Genomic DNA, 26,757 nt, shown 5'->3' on the forward strand with positions numbered 1-26,757 from the left:
TTAATTTTGTTGGCTAGAAGGGAATAAGTGGTTATTTGGAGTTATTTTTAACTAGAACCCTCTAAAATTAAAGAAGTCAATGTAGCTGCCCAAAAAAATGAGCAGGTTCAGGACCATTATGAAGGAATGTGACAAGGAGGCCTTTTGTCTTTTCCGTGATTTATTTTTGTATACTCTCTTTCTTCTTAGTCACTTTTATTTAACAGAATATTCCTTGAGCATCTGTTGTCAGTCCTGGGCTAGGAGGTGGGATTACATATATGAATGATTTATGATTTGTGCTCTCAAAGGCCTCATGGTCCAGGGTGGGGCACAGAGAATGCAGGCACATGCTTCTTATTTTTATTCTTATGCCTTTACTGATTTTCCTTATGTTTATTAAAGAACTTATAGTGTGCTTAGTGAAAGCAATACACGAAGTCAGAGAATAATAGAAGAATTATCCAACCCAGAACTTTCAGAAAGACTTTCTGGAGGAGGCAGTAGCTTTGCCAAGACATAAATAATTGAGGTTGGGGGAGGCATGACGAGAAAGGGAGGGAGTAGAGATTGTTAGACAAAAGGAACAACATGAACGAATGTATGAAAACAGAAGGGCACAGCATATAAAGTGAACAATATGAAATTACAGTTCCTCTACAGTTACTATAGGAATTGTATGCAGGGAAAGGCATGAGGCAAAAATGGTCATATGGCAGGCACCAAATTACGAAGACTTTGTAATCATGTCAACAAATGTGGGCTTTAGAATAAAGCAAAGGAGAAACCATTGATCAGTGTCAAGTGAGGGAATGGCAGTCAGATGTTCATTTCAGATACATTCTTTATGACTCCCTTTATTGGGCAGAATTGAAGGGAATGAGCAGCAGTAGAGAGAAAAGGAAATATCAATCTAAATGAGAGATGTTGAGACCCAGAGAAAGAGAAACAGAATTAAGAAACATGCAGGAGGCAAAATTGGTAGGTTTTATGGATGCATCGACAAAGAAGGATCTAAGGTAGCATGTCTAGTTTTCTAGCTTTGGTGACTGGGTGAATTATGTTATTTTGAGCTGAGAAACAAATGCATCCATTGAGATTGAATAAATAAAAAGGGTTAGGAGGGATGATGAATTTTGTTTTGAATTCCTTGAGTTTGGGATATTTGGGAGATAGCTGCTTGAAGCTGTCCAGCAACCAATTGGATACTGGAGACTGATGCTGGTGAAAAAACAAAAGCTGAGATTATGAAAGTGGATCATCATCAAAGAAAAATAGAGTAAGAAGAACAGGATAGAGCTCAGAGATGCCAGATATTTAAAGGGCTGATGAGGACGAAGAATCCTTGAAGGATTTCTGGATTTTCAACTGAGAGGAAGCAATGTATACTGTCAGATGCAGCAGAGAAGTCCAGCAAGTTAAAAACAAAAACATTCCTTGTAGGTTTGCATTTTGGAAATGTGGAGCAATTATAGTAGAGCATGGTCCTAGTTTTTGATAACTTGATTTGAATGATAATAATGATATAAATGGTTCTATTGTGATTATTCACCTTCTTTAACTTTGAGTTTGTTTTCTTTGTCTGTTGCATTATCACCAGTTGTTGGTCTTCTTTGCCTTGTCCTTATCATCCCTCTTTCTTTGATATCTCCATAGCTGAACTGCTTGGGATTCCCTGTGATAATAAAGTACTTTATGGCCACAAATTCTCTATTACTAAACCCACCTAGTATCTAGAATTGTCAGGTCCCTACCACAAGAGGCTGGAGACTGTAAGCAATGACATGATGTATTTACCAGGGCTCAGAGCCATTGTTCCTCTACAAGCAGCCTTTGTAGTCGCTCTGATGAAAGCTGATGTTCGAGCTGTGGATGGTGATGCTTTGTATTCCCAAAGTAGTCACTGAGTATATCACAGTCTAGCATTTTAGCATTTAACTGTAGCCCAGTGAAACACATCGTAATATATTGATTGAAATTCAATGCGAAGAATATCTTGCTGAGAAATCTGTTCTGAGATTTAACAGTTTTAGATACCTCTAAGTTTATATTTATTTGGAAATACTTCCCCCTGAAAAAAAAAAAGAGAGAGAAGAGTGAATCAAATAGTCAGAAAATTCAAAAACCCAGAATTTTTTTCTATATTATGTCCTCTCCTATTATAAGGGTCATATGGTCAATCAGCCATTGTAAACTTATTCAACAAAATTGCTTTTAAAGTATGTCACAAGATGGATAGAAATTCGGTCCAGGCTCTTACACTTTGTCCCTTAGTAGAATTATGCAGTTGTTGCCATGACTTATAAACAACTTGAAATACAGAAATGCCTTCAGCATATTTGAGGAAAGAAGAACTGATATTCAGCACAGTGGTAATGAAAAATATATTGTAATTTTTTAATTGAACAATATGTGTAATACTTCTGTTAATCAGTATATTCCATTAATTGACCAACCCAACCCATTAACCAATTTGAATAAGAAAAGTTAACTAATTTTTTTTCTTCCACATTTTTGCCTCCATGGTTTAAATAGGTTGAAGAATACAGTCTAGTTTAAACAATTCATCAAATACACTATCTCAGGTTCCAGGGAGATATGTTATTAGGGTCCTACTAATTTTTTATCAGTTACATAAGCTATTGCTTCTTTTTGTTGCCAGACATTCTTTGGCAGCTCCACATTAATCATTGTCAGAACCTGCTTCTTTGGGGATGCTGTCTTTTCCTCCCCCATGGTCATTTATATTTCACATGCACTGCCTAAGAGGAAAGAAAGACCAAAAGTGAAAGTATGTTCAAAAACAAAAGTTTAGAATTTTTGTGTTTTTCCATTTCTAAGTAATTTTAGGAAATAATTACCTTCCTGCTTGAAAATTTCCAAAGGCTTTGTAACTTGTTATAGTTTAAACAATGAAAGAAGTGTTTTTTTGTGTTTTTTTTTTTAAATATTTTATTGATTTTTTACAGAGAGGAAGAGAGAGGGATAGAGAGTTAGAAACACCGATGAGAGAGAAACATCGATCAGCTGCCTCCTGCACACCCCCTACTGGGGATGTGCCCGCAACCAAGGTACATGCCCTTGACCGGAATCGAACCTGGGACCCTTGAGTCCGCAGGCCGACGCTCTATCCACTGAGCCAAACCGGTTTCGGCTGAAAGAAGTGTTTATCACAGTAGAAGCTGTTATATCTATTGATGAGATTACAGGAAACTGATCATTTAGAGTTGAAGAAGAATGTTATAGCATGGATTACTTATAACCATTATACGTTCACCTGTCTTTGAAGATAAATATGCAATAATAATTAGCAATATGATCATTATAGTGTTAGTCTTTGCTTAATGAAAATATGATAATTTTCTATTATATACTTCAATAATTCTAAAAATCATATAACATATTTTAGATAATTTTAACCCAATATATTTTTACTAACATATCTGTGTTTTATTTAAAAATAAAATAAGTTTGCCGAAACCGGTTTGGCTCAGTGGATAGAGCGTCGGCCTGTGGACTCAAAGGTCCCAGGTTCGATTCCGGTCAAGGGCATGTACCTTGGTTGCGGGCACATCCCCAGTGGGGGGTGTGCAGGAGGCAGCTGATCGATGTTTCTCTCTCATCGATATTTCTAACTCTCTATCCCTCTCTCTTCCTCTCTGTAAAAAATATATAAAAAATATATAAAAAATAATAAAATAAAATAAGTTTTAAAAATTATTGAAAGCCCTAATGCACCCCTCAAAAAGACAGGTTTAAGAAATGGGAAGCAGAGCTACTTAGTTTTTTGAAAATAAAGATTCCATGGAATCTAAGGTGACAAGGTAGAGGCTTCCAAGTGTTTCTTCTATAAGTAAGAGTATTTGTGTGTTTACGCTATTGAGGACTCTGCTACTTGACATAGCCTTAGCTCAAAGCAGCTTAATTTAAGAAGGAAGTTTATTGGCTCACCTAACTGGGAAGTCCAGGGCAGGGGTGATTTTGACATGGCTGGATTCCAGAATTGCCGAATCAGGAATCTGTGTCTCTGTATCTCTGTTTTGTTTAAATTTTCTTGCTTTAATGATGTGAATTGGCCACAAATGTGCAACATGTCTACAGACTGGCCTGGCTCATATCCTTTCAGTTTTATAACTTCATTTAAAAGGGACCAGTTTTTTGCTATAGCTCCTGTATTAAGAAGAAGAAGAAGGGGAGGGGGAGGGGAAGGGAGGAGGGTGGAGGGAGGAGGGAGGAAAGAATTCCTGGAGGATTCTGATTGGCCTTGGGAACCTACTGTCCCTGAATCAGTTGCTAAGGCCCGGAAGGTAGGATGTTCTGATTAGCCCTGTCCAGGCCTTGAGTCTCCCTCAATTGCTGACAGTGAGCTGATCAGCTCCTCCTGAGCAGTGGAGGGGAAAGGGTTTTGATACATGATGATAGGGACATAGGATGCTACACAGACACAGCACATCATCTTATAGTGATGTCCTTACTACAGGAGTTTTAGTGCATTTTTAATAAGCCCTTTTATGCTCCCAAATAACTTCTTTCTTATAATCCAAGAGATTTTCCTGTTCTAAGTTCATTCTTGCATCAGTGCCTTTGGGGCCATTTCTCAATATCCTCTTCCTGTGTCCTGTAAATATATTCAGGACATGTTTTTTTGTTGTATTTTTTTTTAAAAAATCCTCTGCTGATCCTTCCATTTTAGATAACTTAAGTTTCTCTGCCCTTTCAAAGCTGAACTCATTCAAAGGATAGTAAAAAGCACAACTATAAATTTGAACTATGGTTTAATACCTTTCAATTTATATGATCTTGGGCAAGTTTCCTAAACTCTCTGAGGTTCAGTGTTGTTGTTGTTTTTTCATTTATAAAATGGAAACAATATTATTGTATTTCTAGTGTTCTTATGAATATAGGATACCTTATATCATGAGCATGAAGAGTCCTATTTTGTATCTGACACAAAAAGAGTGCAGCTGTGGGATTAAATCCAGGCTACTTAATAGGTGTGCAGTTATTGACAAATCACTTAACTTCATTGAACTTCACTCATCTAGTATTTAAAATGTAAAAATAATGCCTACGTTACAGAATGTGGTGAGGATCAAATGGGATCATGAATGAATGCCTCTAGTAACAGTAGCTACTGCTATTCTTTCTAAAATTAATCATTATTTGCCCAGTCGGTTTTCTTTGGACCCTGGTCCCATTAGCTTAAATTGACCACACATTAATAGACTATGTTGTATAGTATGTTTTATAGCTTATAAATACACATTTAATTTACATGTATTTTAACATATATTTATTTTAAAAGGAAAACAATCAGCTGGAAGTTTTCATTCTATTTGCTGTTCAATGAAAGAACAGAAAATAAAAACGAATGAGTTTCAAAACAGTCACTAGCATCCACCTTTGTTGAAGAAACCCAGAAAATTGGTAGAATGTTCAGTGCCTTCAAGGACAAAGGTAGATTGCTTGCAAAAAGGTATGAAACAACCATGCAGAACAGAAAATTTAGTTTTATCCGAAATAAGAGTATTATTTTATATTATCAACAGATAATTTTGCTTCAAAAAGTCTTGATGTGTGTGACTTCAGCTGAGTCTTAAAACTTTTGAAGTACGTAAGGCTGCTTTGTTTTGTGGTTCACAGCAGAGAGAAGCAACGAAGCTTGGAGATTGTCTCCGTTCGGTGATTATCTTTGTTAGTACAGATGGCAGATCATTGTCAATATTTGTTACCAAACAGTGATTACATCATACTTGATTCTCATATTGTACATGTGAGGCAGGTATTTAACTTTGTATTTCATAGAGCCGTGGATGACATTGTGTTATCTTAAATTAAAAGATTTAAATGCTTATCTCCTCCTTTCCTCAATAAAACAACACTGATTCTGTGACAAAGCTCCTGCACACAGCCAAGAAGGATATGCAGTATTAGAGACCCATCATGTTATAACATCTCATATTTAATTTAAAAAGGTATTGTTCACTTATTTTTATTGTACTTCAGACCAATTACATACCAATGATAAAATTGGCATGTCTAATTCAATGAAACATTGTTTTCATAAATTAAATAGTTACTTTAATGCTTTAAAAAGAAGTCGGCAAGTGCCACAATACTATGTAGTGGGGAACCCACTCTTGTAAGGTGAGGTTAACAGTACAGCTAGGTGTTGATTCTCAGATCTTGATTGATTTTCTTTATGCCAATTGAGGGGCAAGCTTAATAGCCAATACAAATTACAGATAATACAAAAGATTTTTATATTTAGCATTTGTAATATTAAAAGAGATCAAGAACTGATATAGTTACCTTTGGCTGCCTCTTGCTTCCTCTTTCACACCCGTCCTTTCCCTCTACATTTTTGCTGGCTTTTACCTTTGCAGTTGTCACAGATTGCCCTACTTGTCTACATGCCTTCACTGATAAAGGCAGATGTATTCAGTTTTGCTAAAGTTATCCTAAACAAATATTTAATACTTGATATTTATTTAAGTCTGTATGCTAAGATCTTTAGGGGATGCAAAGTTAAAGCACACTCGCGGATTAGTAAGAGCATAAAAATAACTTCACTACATGCCACAAAGAGCTTTGGGAGTCAGAGAAAGCAAAGGTTAAAGTGAAGAACAGAGACTACAATATTGCATATATGTCTCTCTGAATTCTTTCAGCTTATTGAGACCTCAATTTGTTTATTTTTAAATTTTTATACACTGTGGCAAAAAACCTAATATTTATTTTTTACTTCCCTAATTCAGAATTTTTCATGCTGTATTTAAACAGAGTCTAAGCTCTGGTTTTCCTTTTCTCAGATAAGCTTTCTACATTATGATACAATATCATTGACAAGATTTTGGGAAGAATACTTAAAATTACTTAAAGTGCGGACCATTTTCACATATCTCAAAAGTTTCAGAAACGCTTATTACCTAATTTGCTATTAACAAATTATTACCTATTCATTAAAGCAAGCCGTTGAGATCCACTAATTTGATTTAAGCTCTTTAAAAGTAATGAAGTTGCATTCTTTAGAAATAGTCTACACTAAGATTTCTTCCTTTGTTCAAAATGCCTTAATTTAATTAAATTAGTAGTAATTTGAAATAGAGAGCACTGTTTGTGTGTGTGTGTGTGTGTTTTGTATGGAGCACTGTTTTGTTTGTGTGTGTGTTTCGTATGAGAACACTGTTTTGTGTGTGTGTGTTTGTGTGCGTGTGTGTGTGTGTGTGTGTGTGTGTGTGTGTGTTTTGTATGAGAGCACTGTTTTTCGGTTACCAAATCTAGTCAACCTTTTCAGCAAACGGGCAACAGACAATGAGAATCTCTATATTCATTGTGCTGCAATTGTATAACACCAGCCAAGGGGACATCGGTCTTTCACAGGCTATAATGTTCTTGAGAACAAGGCACTGAAATTCAGGCTTTTCCTCCACAGGCAATTGAAGCAAATAAGGGCTAAAAATTGCAGATCTCTTCTCGTGTCCTCTTTTTGCACGAGAGCTTCTCTGTGCTTCTTTGGGGACCAGATTACAGGGAGCCCTAGTGGTGAGGCATGAGTGGGCTTATAACGTCAAGAAGAAAGATTCTCAGGAAGTCACTTAGGTAAACACAATGGGGGAAGTTGGAACGTAGTCAAATATTTTTCTTTTTGTTAATCACATTGTAGTTTTTTTCATTTCTACAGCCTAAAACTTGGAAGTCACAGCCCTATTAGGTTCTTATAGGTGCCCCATGGGGCATCTGCACTTTTTCTTTCTTTTTATTTAATTGAAAATTTTTTATATTTTTCAATTACAGTTTACATTAAATATTCTTCTGTATTAGCATAGTGGTTAGACAATTGTATACTTTACAAAGTATTCCCCCTGTTATTTCCAATGACCACTTGGCACCATACATAGTTATTTCAATATTATTGACTATATTCCCTATGCTGTACTTTACATCCCCATGCGTATTTTGTAACTACCAATCTGTACTTTTCAATCCCACCACAATTTAGAGATTGTTTCTTTGATTTCAGACTTTATTCTCTGTTCACAAAAAATACTTCTGGGAGGGTATATTAGATTTTATTGGTCATTTGAATCTTAATGGTAGAAGCACACAAGATTCTTCCTGGAAAATTGTTTTTTATAGAAAGAAAAATAGCAACACCAGGAAGATTGTGGGAGGACAGTATTGCACTATTTATCCAAACTAAAAATGTGTTTATCCTTTGATCCAGCAATCCCTCTTTGGGAATATTACTGAGGAAAAAAGCCAGCTATCCTTTATGTAGAAAAGGCAAAAAATAAAATAAGAAATACAATTATTTTACTTGCATAGAGAAACACTTGCAGGATACACGAGACATTATTACGAGTAGTTATGAAGTTATGCAAAAGAGATGGGGTCAGACACAGGGGTTAGTGTCCTAGGCATAGAGAGAAGTGAGACTTCTGCCTTTTATACTTTTATACTGTTTTGATTTTTGAATCACGTGACTGTATCACCTATTTTTAAGGTGATGTAGTGAATGAATAAATGAAGGATGATTAAACTAACAAAAGACGGAAGATCATCTCAAGTGAAGAAGTTACTAGCTGTGAAAACAGATTTTACCTGTAACAATGCAGAAGGCTGGCTCTGAAGAACTTCATTCACTACAGGCCTTCAGCTGTTAATGTAGAAGACTAACAGTGTGAAGGACATTTTCTGACATTCTGGCCAAATGCCACTCAGTCTTGCTCTGTATTTATGTTTTTCTGTAGATGCCAGAAGAACAAGCATTCTGTGTTTTGGTGAAAATCATGTATGACTATGGTTTACGAGATCTCTACAAAAACAACTTTGAAGATCTTCATTGCAAATTTTATCAGTTGGAGAGACTAATGCAGGTAAATAAAAGTTTGGGACTTTTATCTCTCAGGGATTGGTTGTGTTACAGAAAAAGTCTAATAAGATTGATGAACAATTATGATTTATGAAAATTTAATGGAATTCTACAGAAAATGCAAATGATTTGGTTTCTGACCAATATCTACATTGGTGTTGATATTATAAAATATTTGTTTAACCATTTGACCATTTGAAAAATTATTGTCCTTTTTAAATAGTCAACTTTAACACACTTTGAATGAGAATATAATGAGTTAAGTCAATGAAGAGATTGTTGAATATTATTTGTAAAGAAATAAAGACATTTACAGAGTAAAAATTGAAATATTTAAGAGTTTTCTCTGTATTAATTATCAGTGGTACCCATACCATATTTAGGTCTACATATAGAGAATACTTTGAAAAGCTAGAAAGATAATGATAGGAGAGTAAAAAACACCTAAAATATTGTAATGTGGAGACATACTTTAAAAATCTTCCCACATAAGGTGAAGGGATTAAGGGAAAAAAACCTCCTAGACACAGACAACAGTATGATGATTATAAGAGGGAATGGGAAGGTAGGGGAAGTAGAAGAGGTAGAAGAGAGTTAAACGGTGACAGAAGGAGGCTTGACATTGGATAGTGAATACACAATACAATATACACATGATGTATTATATAATTGTACATCTGAAACCTATATAATTTTTTTAACCAATGTCACCCCAATAAATTCAATAAAAATTTTTAAAAATTTCCCGCATAATTTATTGATCTTAGAGTTGTTACTATTTTATAATATGTATGTATAAATATAAACATATGAGGAACATATTTATATCAAATATTACATAATAAAAAAGGTTGTAAGGGCAAAATTATTGATTAGTGCTGACAAAAAAATTGAGTAGCTTTGAAATTCCACTGAGATTAGAAATCATATCTTTATAATGGATCTATGTATTCTCTATATGAGGTATTGAAAACGCAAGAGAAATGTGGAAAAAAAAATTCATGAAAGGATTTATTCCATATTGGGGAAAAGTGAAATGGTTGGGGAGGAAGGTTAATGGGATGTGGCAGTAGAAGATCCTGGAAGGAATTAATTGGCATGACCTGTCTGGAGATCCACAGGTGTTTGGAAAGGGAAGTGAAGCCAATAAGAGACTGTGGGAACAGGGGAGTGGAAGATGGAGAGTTTGCAGTGAGATAAAGGATGGCTTTCGTGGGAGAAGGGAATGTAGGAGGGTGGGAGACCTCAAATGTGAAGAAGAAATAAAAGGGTGTAAGAATGTCAAATAAACTGTAAGTAGAATGACAAATGGGCCTTGTGAGGAAGAAAGAAGGTAGAGGATCTGGTAACTAAGAGCATTAAAGGCTGTAGGCTCTTTTTTAGAGATTTAATTCTTCCAAGAAAAGTTTTGTTTGGGATTATTCGCTTTTCACCTTATTACAAAAGCTTATATTTTTTAAAGGTCACTATCCTTAAGCACTTTGAGGGTCAAATAATTGTACCTGATAATTGAATAGCAAGTTCATGGTACTATGAAGAAACCCAAGCACACCCAGGCCAATGTCCTCAATGGTTAGAGCTCCGGCCTGTGCACTGAAGGGTCACAGGTTCAATTTCTGATCAAGGGGACATACTTGGGGTGCAGGTTTGATCCCTGGCCCTGGTTGGGGCATGTGCCAGAGACAACCAGTTGGTGTGTCTCTCTCACATCTATGATTATCTCTCTCTTTCATTCTCTCTCTAAAACATGGAAAATATCCTCGGGTGAGGATTAACAAGAAGAAACAAAACAGAAACACAAGCACATTTTTCTGTTAGCACCTTCTGTCTGTTAATTGGATGACCATTTAGCACCCCAGTTAAAGTACTAGATGGGCACATTTGGGTGTTTTTCAAAGAGCATCTTGCACAAGAAGTGGGCTTTTTGTTTTTGTGGTCTGCTTATGAAAACAAAATGAAAGTGGGCTTTTATGTTTGCCTTTGTCTTTCAGTTATGGGAATTCTGTACTAATGCTGTGTACTTGGCCTTTCACGCTTTTGAAATGCATTTACTGGTATAGCTTGGGCAAAAAGATAAAACTAGCATAAAGACATTTAAAGGAGACATTCAATTTCATACATAATACACTTGCAGTTTCTGTACTTTGCCATTATTTTAAGATCTCAAAGATAGTTTTTTAAAATATTGGTTATGTTTTGGCCTTTTCTAAGTTTCAAAAAATATACTGAAGTGATAGCATAAAAACCAGATGATGTTGACAACAAGTACATCTCTTTTCTATCTAGTCAGGAGTTGAACAAGAGGGATAGGGGGGTGGGGAAGGTAAAAGAGGTAAAGGGGACATAAATCGGACCCTGGAGTCACGATGTTCTTCAGAAGGCAGATGAACATTTCCCCAGCAACAAGACCAGTTGAGTGAGCAGGAGATGGTCTTTGTTACTTGTTCCTAACAAGTCTGTCCCTAATCCTCACCTCCTGTCATCACTTCAGTGTAGTTAAGCAATTCATGGATTGCTTCAGTAAAATGAAACGTGTTCATAAGAAATTTGTCATAAATGGTAGTTGTGGCAGGAAATAAAGCTTCTTCCACGTTCCGCCCACTAAATCTTCCCCTTTGACTTTTAGGAGCAGCTACCGGACCTGCACAGCCATTTTTGTGACCTGAACCTGGAGGCCCATATGTATGCTTCCCAGTGGTTTCTCACTCTTTTCACCGCCAAGTTCCCGCTCTGCATGGTCTTCCACATCATTGACTTACTGCTCTGTGAGGTAGAGTGATCCCCTCTCATACCTAAGCCCAAAGAGAAAGAGCATTGTTTCTGCTCACAGTGGTTTGTCTTCATTTTCTTCTTTCCTGTGACATTAAGCTATAAATACTGACCAAAAAGTTCTATTTAAATTTTTAGTAAAGACTATTTTAATTGAAATTTTGTTATTTGTGAGAAATGAGAAAATTAAAGCATATATAATTTCTACAAAGTAAAATGAGGTAACTAGCCCTAACCGGTTTGGCTCAGTGGATAGAGCATCGGCCTGCAGACTGAAGGGTCCCAGTTTCGATTCCGGCCAAGGGCATGTACCTTGGTTGCAGGCACATCCCCAGTAGGGGGTGTGCAGGAGGCAGCTGATTGATGTTTCTCTCTCATCGATGTTTCTAACTATCTCTCTCCCATCCTCACTGTAAAAAAATCAATAAAATATATATATTTTTTAAAATATTTATTTAAAAAATGAGGTAACTACATTTGCATAGTTAAATTCATAATAAGTCCATATTTATAATAATGGGCTACTAATATAAAGGACCTTTAAAGTTAAATAAATGATTTAGAATCAGGTGTTTTTAGTACTAATGCAATTATACCCCAAGAGTGAAAATTTTATAATAATTAAATCCTCAATTCATAAGATATCTCTTTGTATATGATGTTTGAGACTCCATCCAGATAATAAAGAAGTGGCAAAGTTTCTGCATCATATAGGTATATTTTCAGACAGTAAAATATTTCAAAAAAATTAGTTTGCATAATTTCTTAGGTATCTCTAGTATTTATTTCTTTTATTGCTTTTAGTTTCTTAGATGACTACATTTATTTCCTTTGTTCTCTTAAAGAAATAAGCAGTATTACATATACATACCTCATATACTGACCATCAAAATGTTTGAGTCTTAGCAGTGATAGAAAGTTGCTGGAGAGAAGAATCTTTTAATTGGGAATATAAATGTGTATAAAAATATAGCTGTCTTAACTTTAAAAGTTGGAGTAGTCAAAAGAATAACCTATTAAAATCTAGGCAGTTTTGTATTACTATATTACTTTTCTTACATAAAGTTTCCTCTTTCTTAAAAGAAAAGTCTATTTTAATCACCTTAGGAACTAGAAATTTAATTATAAAAGTAAGAATTGAAAAGATAAAATGAATCAGCTGTATAAAGCATGATTGTTATATCTCAGCCTACTACGGCAGGGACCATTTTGTGTAAGTATAGCTGGGTTCAAAGGTTCTAGTTGGCGGTTTACAATGCTTGAAGGTGCAGAGCATTTTGTAGGCATGTAAGATTTTTAAAGATTTGCAACATATTTTGATAAAGAAGGGTCAAGCGTCTTGCTGAGGGTCACAGAACAAGTTCCCAAATTCTGAATGCATAGCAGCTAGAGAACCTGGTTGATAACTCACTAATTCTACTTGTTTTACTTACAAATTAGATTCTAAAATGCCTATCTAAATTTAACCTAAAGGAAGAATGCAGAATTAGGAGCTAAAGTCTTATTCAAAGTCAAACAGTGTGATCACTGGAATGGTGACTGTCTAAAGTCATCTCTACCCGATATTGGAGCACTGTCCACGGGTCTTCTGGAACCCAGATATATAGTTTTTCAGGAAATTTCATATTGAAAATACTTGAATTTCCAATGTCAGTTGCTAGGAAAAATTAGCAACATTGATGGCAAAGAAAAGAAAATTTATAAGGCTTCTTATCACTTGTCAACTATGATTCATAATCACAGTGTTTGAAAGATCTTAATGCTCATTAAAATTAATAAGAGCATTGTAGATAGATGTCACTTTCCCTTCTCTTAAACTGATGCTCTGTAGCTGTTTTAGGAAGTTGCATAGCTTAGCTCTCCAAAACATGGAGTAGGTTGTAATCACAACATTATGTTAACCAGGGAAATAAATAACAAACCTTAACAGAGCAAAGTAGCTTTGTAAAACAAACCTTGTTGGGAACAATATTGGAGTATGCTTCAGGATATTTGTTCTTTCCACAACTCATCTTTGTCAGTATTATTTTGCAAAGGAAATTTTTAGATAAACTTTTATTTCCTGCCTGTCTGTGTTTTCTCTTTGCCCATTTCCTTCTTGTAGTTAATAAAATATTTATACTAAAGCTATTTTTTCAACATGTAATAAAATATTCTAAATATTTTATTCTATTTAAGACTATGATACCATAGTCTTAAATACTAGTAGAGTCACCCATTTATGTTTTTTGTCATATTCTCTATTTGTTAAGGAAATAATTTAAATCTTGATAGTGATGAATTAATGTTTAGTTACAAATGGAAGGCTAGGAAATTCTCAGATGGAAAAGTATTAATTTTTCAAAAACTTTTCAGAGGCCCTCCTCCCCTTTACTGCCTCTTCAGTTATTACCCCTCTGAAGAGTCATTGCTATCCTGACTTTTAATGCCATAGATTAATTTTGATTGTTTTTGAACTGTATATAAATGGAATTACACAATATGAACTCTTTCTTGTCTAGCTTTTTCATTTATCATTATGTTTATGAGTTTCATCCATGTGGCCATGGTTTGTTGGTTTCATCGTGAATATACCACCATTTCCTCATTCTTCATGCTATTGTTGAAGGGCATTTGGGTCGTTTCCAGATTAGGGCTATTATGAATAGTGTTGCTGTGAACATTCTTGGACTAGTCTTTTGGTAAGCATACATATGACTTTTTTGGAATTGCTGGGTTAGGGCACCCATGCAATAAAGTTTATAGATGCCAGCAAGCAGTTTTCCAAAATATTTTGTACATTTCAGTTTGTGTTGTTTTTATTCACTGAAAGTCTTCCTTATGGTCAAGGGCAGGTTTTTGTTTTATTTTTTGAGAGCAGATCCTGGAGCAGATTAGAGTTCATGAATATGAAACAAAATATAATTCATTTGGTAACAAGTCATTTACTTGGTCTCTGAAGTTGTATTTGGATGGGACTAAGAGTGGATCTAAGAGCAGAATCGCTTTTGTGCTTTTATGAGAGAAGTCAGCCTGATGGAAAAAATCTAGCATTGTACTCAGTTATAGCAGAAGCAACATAGAGATCATTTAATATTGGAGTTAAGATATTTGGCTTTTTAGTTAACCCTGCCTATATCACGTTCATATTACTTGACCTATATGTGTCTAAGTTTCTTCATGTGTTAAATGAAGCTAACAGTATCTCCCAGGTTTATTTAAATGATTATATGAAATTATGAATAATAAGGTACTTAGCACTATGACTGTTATACAGTAAATATTCAGTTAATATTATCCTCAATTCTACCTGTGTAGAATTTTAGTTGCTCTCAATTTCTTCAATTAACTAGCTGACTACAGAGATTCTTAAGAAAGGGTCAAGTAGCCATTGATTCTTTATTACCTTTCTAACAACCTTTGTCCACCCAGTCCCCACACTCCCAGTGGAGATGCATCTTTGCTAAAATCAAAATTTCAGCCATTGACCTTAATGGAAGTTTCATTCTATTTCTTTCTTTCTTTTTTTTTCCCCTTACCTGAGGATATTTTCCCATTGATGTTTAGAGAGAGTGGAAGGAAGAGGGAGAGACAGAGAGAAACATTGATGTGAGAGAGACACATCGATTGGTTGCCTCCTGCATGCACCCCGACCAGGGCCGGGGAACCTGCAACCAAGGTACATGCCCTTGACTGGAATTGAACCCAGGACCCTTCAGTCTAAGGGCTGACACTCTATCCACTGAGCCAAACTGGGTAGGCCATTCTATTTTTATTTTTTTGTTTGACTGGTGATTTAAGTAGTCCTCCAAAAGTATTTTTTCCATCTTCTTTCAAAAGACGTAAGGAAAACAGTATTTCTTTTAATCTTGACACGATAACTGACAGCTGAGGTTTGAAGTTGACTCTTCCCAGATGGTTCAATTTTTAGAGTATCAAATATATTCAGCTTTATATAGTAACTTGCTATTTCATGAAATTAAAGGAAATCATTGATATTTCAAATTCAAGTTTATTTCTTACCTCTCCTTTCTTCTTAGGATAATGAAAAAAAAAGTTTAAAATATCTTACTAAATACCACCAGGTATAATCCCCCTTTCAAGGCAATTTTTCGAAGCTGTTATCTGAAGAGTAGATTTATTATATAATATTTTACTCTTTGCCCCATTTTCCTCCCTCAAACAGTAATATGTTGAATTTTTAAAAATTGAGATATAATTAATATAACATTTTATAAGATTGAGGCATATAATCTGTTGGTTTGATGTATGTTGGTTATATATTGCAATATGCTTACTACAGTAGCATTAATTAACATCTTTATCAAGTAATACATTGAATATAAAAAGCATCAGAATGGGCTGATTAAGAATTAAGGAAGATTAAGAATTCTAACATAAATATAAAACTTTCGAAAACTTTAAGAGTAGTAATTGGAGAGAAACTAAGATGGTGGCATAGGTAAACACCTAAACTGCTGCCTCGCACAACAATTTCAAAACTACAACTAAAAGACAAACTGAACATCATCCAGAACCACAGGAAAGCTGGCTGAGTGGAAATTCTACAACTAGAAGGAAAGAGAAAAGCACACTGAGACTCACAGGAGCTGCAAAAGGCGGAGGTACAGAGATGCGCACAGGTGGCTGAGGGCCTGGCTGGCTTTCTCTAGTGGGGAGGAGACAAAAGCTCCCAACTGCGCTGAACCCCAGTTCCGACTGCACTGAACCCCAGTTCCGGGCGAGACCCTGGGGACCCAGGCTTATATGGGGGGAATTTGGACTGTCAGGCAGAAACTCAGGGGAGCCGTGAAAGTCAGAGGTCTGAAGGTGCGTGCATGAGTGCGCAAAGAGAGGACTGACTGCTGAGTGCACCGCTGGTTTTCTCTAGCAGGAAGGAAACAGAAGCTCCCCATTGCGCTGAACTCCAGTTTCGGGCAAGAATCTGGGAATCCAGATTCATTGGGGGAGAAACTGGACTGTCTGGCAGTGGGTGAAACTCGAGGGCGGCTTTCTCTCAGAGGTGCTTGCAGTGATTACTGAGGGACACTGAGACCCAGGGGCCTCATAGGGCAGAGCTGATGGGAAGCCAAGACTGTCTGCTCAGCCCTGAGACTCTGCCCCATCCAAGCTGAGCACAGAGGCTTTTGCAATTTTGCAAGTCTTGTCTCATAAGGCTGTCTTCAGCACAGAAGTTCTCCCAGCGTAGACACAGCTGATTCTCACAACCAATTGGCCTGGAGGTCAATTCCTCCCAGTGACAACAACAATCAAGACTTAACTACAACAAGGCTGTACACACAGTTCACAAAGAGGTGCACCAAGAGTGTCCAACTCAGGTAACTGGGGAGGCTGAGCTGCTGGGCCATATAGGACACCTAGCACACAAAGCTACCCTACCAACTCAGGGAAGCAGCAAAAAAGCGGAGACAAAGAAACAGATCACAAACGAAAGAAATGGAGGAAAACACACGACTGGATATAGAGTTCAAAACCACGGTTATAAGATTTTTCAAAAATTTCCTAGAAAAGGCTGATAAATTTAGCGAGATCCTTGAGGATATGAAAAAGGACCAACTAAAAATTAAACATACACTGACTGAAATAAAAAATATTATACAGAGACCCAACAGCAGACTAGAGAAATGCAAGAATCAAGTCAAAGATTTGAAATACAGAGAAGAAAAAAACACTCAACCGGAAAAGCAAAAAGAAAAAAGAATCCAAAAATTTGAAGATAGTGTAAGAAGCCTCTGGGACAACTTCAAGTGTACCAATATCAGAATAATGGAGGTGCCAGAAGAGAGAGAGCAAGATACTGAAAACTTATTTGAAGAAATAATGACTGAAAACTTCCCCCACCTGGTGAAAGAAATAGACTTACAAGTCCAGGAAGCATACAGAACCCCAAACAAAAGGAATCCAAAGAGGACCACACCAAGACACATCATAATTAAAATGCCAAGAGCAAAAGACAAGGAGAGAATATTAAAAGCAGCAAGAGAAAAACAGTTAATTACCTACAGGGAGCACCCATACGATTGTCAGCTGATTTCTCAACAGAAACTATGCAGGCCAGACGGGAATGGCAAGAAATATTCAAAGTGATAAATAGCAAGAACCTACAGCCAAGATTACTCTACCCAGCAAAGTTATCATTCAGAATTGAAGGGCAGATAAAGAGCTTCACAGATAAGAAAAAGCTAAAGGAGTTCATCACCGCCAAACCAGTACTATATGAAATGCTGAAAGGTATTCTTTAAGAAGAGAAAGAAGAAGAAAAAGGTAAAGATAAAAATTATGAACAACAAATACATATCTATCAACAAGTGAATCTAAAAATCAAGTGAATAAAAAATCTGATGAACAGAATAAACTGGTAAATATAATAGAATCAGGGGCATAGAAAGGCAGTGGACTGAAAATTCTCAGGGAGAAAGGGGTGCGGGAAGAGACTGGACAAAAATCGTACACCTATGAATGAGGACAGTGAGGGGGAGGTAAGGGCAGAGGGTGGGGTGGAAACCGGGTGGAGGGGAGCTATGGGGGGGAAAAAAGAGGAACAATTGTAATAATCTGAACAATAAAGGTTTATTAAATTTAAAAAAAGAAGTAATTGGCCACAAGAATAGGGAAGAGATTTTTGACTAACCAATAAATACTGTATAGGCTACTTTAAATTTTCACTTAGCAATAGAAATCTTCAGGAATAGAAAAAACTCTCTCTAAAATCTTATTTCTGGACCCTAACTTCTTTCCCACCTACAAGCTCTTTTTGGTTCTCACATCAGTTGTATTACAGCTCTTTCTTGTGTTTTCATTAATTTTGTCATTACACAAGAGGCAGAACCATTAAAATAGTTAAAATGGCAGAACCATTGTGCTTGTGCTTCTGGTGACTTTTAGAGGAATATTTACTTATTCTTTCATTCAACAAAAATACATTAAATGCTGACACCATTAAATGCTGACACCATTCAATACAGCAGTAAAGAAAAAGCAGATAGAACTCTTGTCCTCATTAAGGTTTTATCCTTGTAGAAGAGACAGATGACAAACAAATGACCAAGTAGACTATGTAGTAGATCAAAGGTGATAAATACTATGAAGAAAAACAAAGGAAGGAAGAGAAATGTGGCAGATTTTTAATAGAGCCTTTTGACCATTGTAGAGAATTTAGGTTGTTTGGACTGAGATGGGGAACCACTGGAGAGTTTTGAGTATGAGTGACATACTCTGATATATGATCACACAAGTCTCACGGTTGTGGGAGGAGTCGGAGACCATTAGGAGGCAATTGTAGTAATCTGGGCTGCTTGGACCACTTTATTGGCACTGGAGGTGGTGAGAAGTGGTTGAATTCTGGATAGGAAGTGCTGATGAATCATCTCAGGTAATGTTTTATTCGTCACATGTTTTCATTTAATGTAGTGGTTAGAGGGAAGTATGGCTGGTTGTGCAGCTTCTACACTTCACGGAACATCTTGGAGACAAGATGTTGTGGAGTGACTGGGAATATTACTGTTATGTGCTTTATTCAGGCAATGCTTACATTACCATTTCTCTGCAATATTTGTTCTAGATGTAGGTTTTGGTACCTTTAGGGGACATTTAAGGCATATAGAGGGTGAAATAATTATAAAAAAACAATCAATGGGGAAGTAAGCATGTCAAACCTAGTACTTTAAAATAAAAGTACATGTTTACTGCTATAAAAAGGAGTGGTACTTTATTACAATAAAATCAGACCCACATGACTCTGAAGACTCACAAAGACCAGATACAAAGTAACCTCATCAACGCAAAGATCACTGACTTAAAGTTAGAGGGTGACTGATTTTTTTCCTAGGAAAAAATCTTATAGTTCATCATGAATTGGAATAACTAAAGTTACTTTGTAGTATTTTTTATTGCAGAAAAACTCATGGCAGGTAAACTGTATTATGGATTGAATAAAATAACTAAACATATTCTTTTATTTTTAGGATTGAATATTTAAAACACACAAAAGAAGCATTAAGACATATAATGAGCTTCTGTGTGTTTCTCTACCTCTCTGGTTAAGAAATAAAACAGTAACAACAATATTAGCTGTGTGTATTACTACATCTTCCTGACCATACCCTCCTTGGCCTTCCTCAGAGGAACCATTATACAGAATTCAATGTTTATCATTCCCTTGCATGCATTTTACTACATATGTATGTATCTCTCAGCACTTTATAATTGAGCATATTTGGAAATACTAGTTTATCAAGTCTACTTCCAAAATAGATCTTTTTTAAAATTAAATTTATTGGGGTGACATTGGTAAATAGGATCATATAGGTTTCAAGTGTACATTTTTATGATACAAGATCTATATATTGCACTGTGTGCCCACTACCCAAAGTCAGATCATCATCCATCACCATATATTAGGCCCCTTCACCCTCAACACCCGCCACTCCCTTCCCTCTGGCAACCACCACACTGCTGTTTGTGTCCATGAGTTTCAGTTTTATATCTGACATATGAGTGAAATCATATGGTTCTTAGCTTTTTCTGACTGACTTACTTTATTTAGCATATTCTCAAAGTTCATCTATATTGTCACAAATGGCAGTATTTCATCTTTTCTTATGACTGGATAGTATTCCATTGTGTATATGTGCCATATCTTTATCTAATCCTCCATTGCAGGACACATTGGTTGCCTCCATGTGTGAATGGAATGGAGGAATAATGTCTTGGCCACTGTGAATAATGCACAGTGAACATAGGGGTGCATACATGTTTCTGAGTTTTTCGGGTATATACCCAGGAGAGGGATTGCTGGGTCATATGTTAACTCTATTCTTAATTCCAAAATAGATCTTGAAATCTTTTTCTGTCTCCAAGCCAGTATTATATCCTATTCAGTAACCTCCCAAGTGTTTTTTCCACTTGGCACCCTGTATCTTTTATTCTATTATTCTCCACTGCATCCAGAAAGATTTTCATAAAACGCATACAGATGATATCTCTCCTCTGCTTAGAACCCTTCAGTGGTTTCCCACTGAATAAACCTCACATCGTCTCATTCTTGCTCTTCCTTCCTGCCAATGGTATCCTAGGGTCAATCTTCCTCTTCCTCACTGTACTTCAACACTGGCCCTCTTTTACTTTGTGGAACACTTAAGATCTGCTCAGGTTGAAACCATTTGTACATTCTTTCCCTTCTCCCTAGAGTGTATTCATCACTCTTTACCTGGCTAACTCCTGCAAATCTAAGGTTAAATGTTACTTCTTCTAAGAAGCTTTCCCTGACCACCCATCTCTAAATAGGTCCTTCCTTTTACTCTCTCTGATAGCACCCTGTGTATTATTTTTCAAATTTCTGTTTCTTCCCCTAGATTATAAATTTCCAAAAAGAGAAGCCATGTCTTTTTTGTGAACTGCCATATACCTACTCAGCTTGTAGATACACAAGAAATAATCTGTTGAAGAAAAAAGGAACAAAGAATTAATGGATGAAATTATTTTTATTGTTTGCATTTAAATGTGTTTATGAATGGGGGGGGGGGGGAAGGAGACTTATGTGGTGCCAAAGAGACTCCAGGCACTCATCTATATTGCTCTCTGTCTCACTCGATGAATTAGATGTTCTCCCTTATTTCTTGACCTACTTCTTTGTAGCTTTGTTCTGCACAGGGCCTAAAATATTTCAGAAAGACCTACTATGACCATTCAACTCTAGTATCAATAACTCTTTCCAAATAGGATTGCCTAATTGCTGCTCATACTTTAAAATAAGCCTCGATAGTCCAAGTCACAAGTATGGGTCACCTTACTTGTGACTTGGACTAGTTGTCCATCTCTTGTCCAATATGCTGTGGTAAGGGGTTGTCTTGGGGTGAGTCATTACACAGGAGCTGTTAATTTTCTGAGAAGGGTCATTGGTGGATCTGGCACAATAAAACATTCTAGTGTGCATATACCTCATAGACTAAAATTCTTAGTGTTGCCTGCTTTGAAATTTGGCAGTTGATAAATAAAATATTTATTAAATAAAACTTAAATGCATCTTAAAAACAAGCTACATATTATCCAGCCATAAATATTTATTTAATTAGAATGCAAGCAGAATAGTTTTAATATAGAGTATAATCTTGAAAATTATGGCCCTCAGGGTTGAAGTGGTAGCACTGTCCCAAATTATTTTCATGGTATAGTTTTTGCTGTTAGGGTTTTGAGTTATGGCAGCATAATGATTATCCACAAAGTCATATAAAACATTTCAATGCTTTTCATTGTCTATAAATTGGATTGTGAAAGCATCTAACAAATACTTGTTTAAAGACCTCCACTGCAATTATTAGTAAAAATGGTCCCCCAATTTATAAATTATTTAGATTGCACAATAGAGAAGGAATCTAGCACATAGTATCAGCTGGAAGTAATTGAAAATGAGAACTTGATTTGGAGGGTAGTTACTTGGCCTCACCATCTAGTTTTATTGAGACCCATTTTTTGCTGATAAACTCTCAAGCTTCCTTTTTTAAGTCTCAAAGATTTGAGGGCAGCATACTGGAAGGCTTTTCTGGGGAGTATTTCTGGGCCATACATTGTACTAAAAGCCTTACGTACCTTCTCTCACTTGTTCTTACCTTCTCCAAACAGATGGCTGTCCTTCATATTTCTCAGCTTCTAAATTAGCCAACTTAGAAATAGTTTTTTGTTTTTGTTTTTAAATTTACATGGGCAGATAGCCTGATTATTCTTGTCCATCTCTATAGCAAATAGACCAATGGGCTTTGCTTCTCTGAAGAAGCCCCCATTACCTACTGTCTTTAAAAGGCCAAAGTCATATCAATTCATAACATCAGTTGGGGTCTCTCTGTCCAAGACTTTTGACCTCATATTCCAGATGCTCCTTCTATGGTCTAGCAGAATTTCACTATGAAATGGTTTTCTCTGGTATTCTTTTCTAGCTTCCTTCTACAGGTACTTTACCATCAGCATCCATTGTTTGGCATTTTAATCAAACAATGGCTTGACCTTTTCATCATTATCCAGGGCCTCTACATTATATCTAGATGTACAATAAATGTCCAGTGACCATCACTAGAATTACTGATTGCATTAGTTAAAAAGCAGCAGAATAGGACCTTCTGGTCCTGCTTTTTGGATTGTTTTATTGTTTTGGTTTACAGAAGTTTTATCTTGTTTTTAGAAGTCCACTTGACATTTTTATTCTTGTCCATGGCCTAGTAAACAGCCCATTTTGCTCTTTTTTGCTGACGAGTAATGCCAGAAAACTTTCCATCGAAAAGAACAATTTCCTGTGTGTTCCAGTGCCTCATTGACCTATTAGATTTCATTCTGGGCTGCGTCACAGTCTGGTGGTTGTTTCTTACTTAAGGCATTTAGTGGCCATGGTCTAGTTGTTCTCCAACATCCCGGTGAAATATGTATATACTACTTCTGACTAGATCTCTTGTTTATGCTAACCAACAGATAGGCAAAAATACATTTTGTCCACATGACTCCTTAATACAGAGAAAAATTTTTTCTTTCCCTCCCTTTGCAGAAGGATGAAAGATAGATATCTGATAGAACTGATATAGCCTATACTTTAAATGCTCTTTTAGAATCAAAGCACATTTTATCTTATAATTAATAAGCTTTCCACTTGAAAAGTAAACAGCTTAAAATAAGTGACTGTGGGTTGAAGTGAATATTCAAATACCATGAGTCAACCTTGAAATATATGAAATTTTCAGGCTTCTGAAAAACAGATCACCTTTAGTAGGCAGATATTACTTTGCCTATTCACCCATCTAGAAATATGATCTAGTTCTTATTCTTGGGGCTTCACTGCTTTTCGGGTAATGAAATGTTCTGGAATTAGATAATGGGGTTGATTGTATAACCTTGTAAATATACTAAAAATCACTGAATTGTGTACTGTTAAAGGGTGTATTTTATGCTATTTGAATTATAATTATATCTCTGTTTAAAAAATAACTTGGCCTGGCTGATTTGGCTCGGTGGTTGAGCATAGATCGATGAACCAGAAGGTCACAGTTTGATTCCCAGTCGGGTCACATGCCCGGGTTGTGGGCTCGATTCCTGGTATGGGGTGTTCAGGAAGCAGCCATGCAATGATTCTCTCATCATTGATGTTTCTATCTCTCCCTCTACCTTCCTCTCTGAAATAAATAAAAATATATTAAAAAATAACTTGGGGGTGATTGGGAAGTGCTTATTAAATATACAAACCTTATAGGTCCATCTTGGAGTTAAGATTCTTGGCCCTGGTAATCTGCATGTTTAACAGATGTCCCCGAGTTTAATTTTCCAAGTTTAGGGAATGCTGATTTAATAGGTTTTTTTGTACTTAGATACAGAAATGTGTTTAGGTTAAAGGATATATGCTTTTTGATCATTTTAAGCAGCAGTACCAAAGAGTTATTGGGGAACTACTTTCTGGCCCCTCTCATACTTATTGAGTTCTACAGGCAGAGACCTTTCTCTGAAGGATTAAGAAGAGGAAGATGGAGAGGCGTGAGATAGTGCACATTTTCATCTCTTAAAATTTATTATATTGACAAATTCTAGAAAATAAAATAATAGTTCAAGGTAATTAATTTAGAGAAACACAAAACTTAAGAGAAATACCCAACTATGTTTCCGTGGTTGCTGTACTGGCAGTGGTGACTCTGGGAGTAAAAACCGGGTCTGCTGATTTTTGCAAAGCTGTTTTGCTCAGATGTTACCATGAGTTTATCAACAACGCCAAGTTGACAGAGAACAGATGAGTATTTTAACAGCTCAACTTCCTCAGCACTAGTGTCTGGATCAGGTTTGTTTTACAACAGTGCTACAGCAGGACAAATTATGATGAAAAAAGGCAGATATTTTATTTCATGGAGATTTAGGTGAAGAATAAGACAGAACCTTTTAGGGTTAGTAGTTGCCAGATAGGGAATGAAGATGAATTTGCATTCTTCCAGTACAGACTATTTGGGGGAGGAGGGGAGCTTATTTAGATTTTTACTTTCACTAGGTCAGAAGATGATATGTGATCACTAATAGTAATATATATATATACATACACACACACACACACACACACACACTGTATATATACACATATATACATATATACATATATACATATATTAAGCTTATATTATATATATATACACACATATATACATACATATAGTAAGCTTAAAAATCTCTTTAGAAAATCTAAAACTTACTTTTTTCTCAAAGTATCAAAGCTTTTTAAAAATCATATTCACAAATGCTTTTTTAAAAAAATAGAGAAGTGTGCCTTGGTATTCCATAAAGTCTGTATGGTCGATATCAGGAACTCTTACTTTAAGCCTATTTTTTTCTTTGACAGTAAAAACACATGATCAAGTTTAAAAGATTCTACATTTACATGAATGGTTTATTATAATCATTTTGTTATATTATAAGCCCAAGTATGCTATAGGTCAAAACTCTGTTCAGTTAGGGTGTGGAAACATCAATGTGACTAGATTTTCCCTTTTTTTAAAAAAAATCTCATACTATGCCTCAGATTCGGGAAGCACAGTTATAAAAATTCAAAACCACTGGAAGTTTATATTAGGGTAATGTCATGATAACATACATGTTTTAGAAAGATATTTCTGGGGGAGCCAAAATAGTTGTGTTGTAATATCAACTGACATATATTTAGTGGGAACAAAAACATTAAGAATAAATGCTGACCTCCTTCACTGTGCAGAAACTTTGTAGTCTGATGTAGTCCCATTTATTTTTGCTTTCATTGCCTCTGATTTTGAAGTCAGATCCAAAAAATCATTGCCAAGACCAATGTCAAGGAGCTTACCATCTATGTTTTCTTCTATGATTTTTATGGTTTCCGGTCTTACAATTCATGTGTGTCTGGTGTAAGATAATAGTCTAGTTTCTTACATAGAGAAGATATCGGTGGTTACCAGAATAGGGGGCTATGGAAGGTGGATGAATTGCATGATGGGAGTTAAAAGGTACAAACTTCCTACCTAATAAAAGAGTAATATGCAAATTGACCCTAACTACACTACACCCACAAGCCAATCAGGAGCAGATATGCAAATAAACCCAACCAAGATGGCTACAGCCACAGAGAGCAAGGTTTCCCAGGCAACAGAGGAAGCCAAGCTTTCCACCTGCCCTTGCAGCCCTAAGCCTCCACTCAAGCTACAAAGTTTCAATTATAGAAGGTAAACAAATCCAAACAGAAATGGCGGCAGCCACGGAGCTGCAGAGACCAGGCCAGGGTTGCCCCCGGCAACGGAGAAAGCCAAGCTTTCCACCTGCCCTGGCTGGCCTAGGCCTCCACTCCAGGCTACAAAGTTTCAATTATAGAAGGTGAATTAACCCCAAGAGAAATGGCTGCCGGCCACGGAGCGAGCAGGAGGCTTGGCTCCGCTCCAGGCTACAAAGTTTCAATTGTAGAAGGTAAATAAATTCCAGATACCAGGGCCTCTGCTTAGGTCGCCAAGGGGCGTGGCTGGCCTGCAAACCACCACAGGCCCCTTGCTCAGGCTACCCATGCCCCAAGGGAATCCCCATCCTGATCCGGGACACCCTTCAGGGCAAACCAGCTGGCCCCCACCCGTGCACCAGGCCTCTATCCTATCTAATAAAAGAGTAATATGCAGATTGACCATCACTTCAACACACAATATGGCTGCCCCCATGTAGTCAAAGATCCTGCCCCCATGTGGACACAAGATGGCCAGCAGGGGAGGGCAGTTGGGAGGCACCAGGCCTGCAAGGGAGGGCAGTTGGGGGCGATCAAGCCTGCAGGGGAGGGCAGTTAGGGGTGACCAGGCTGGCAGAGGAGGGAAGTTGGGGGCAAACAGGCTGGCAGGGGAGCAGTTAGGCATCAATCAGGCTGGCAGCGGAGTGGTTAGGGGGTGATCAGGCTGTCAGGCAGAAGCGGTTAGGGGCAATCAGGAAGGCAGGCAGATGAACAGTTGGGAGCCAGCAGTCCTGGATTGTGAGAGGGATGTCCGACTGCCCGTTTAGGCCTGATCCCACTGGGGTCCCAGATTGGAAAGGGTACAGGCTGGGCTGAGGGACAACTCCCCCTCCGTGCATGAATTTCATGCACCAGGCCTTTAGTTTAGTTATAAAATAAATAAGTT

At 36.7% G+C, this 26,757-nt stretch overlaps 1 protein-coding gene across 5 annotated transcripts in view; it reads left to right on the plus strand.

Moving 5' to 3' along the window:
• Positions 1–26,757, plus strand: part of LOC103289977 (rab GTPase-activating protein 1-like) — a 438,759-nt gene that overhangs the window by 285,924 nt on the left and 126,078 nt on the right. For all 5 annotated transcript variants that reach the window (XM_054712112.1, XM_054712113.1, XM_054712115.1 and 2 more), the window contains 2 exons: positions 8,733–8,858; positions 11,481–11,624. In XM_054712112.1, the coding sequence (XP_054568087.1) occupies positions 8,733–8,858; positions 11,481–11,624 (270 nt within the window). The remainder of the gene's footprint in view (positions 1–8,732; positions 8,859–11,480; positions 11,625–26,757) is intronic.

The sequence above is a fragment of the Eptesicus fuscus genome, chromosome 22 (assembly GCF_027574615.1).
Source record: "Eptesicus fuscus isolate TK198812 chromosome 22, DD_ASM_mEF_20220401, whole genome shotgun sequence".
NCBI lineage: Eukaryota > Metazoa > Chordata > Mammalia > Chiroptera > Vespertilionidae > Eptesicus > Eptesicus fuscus.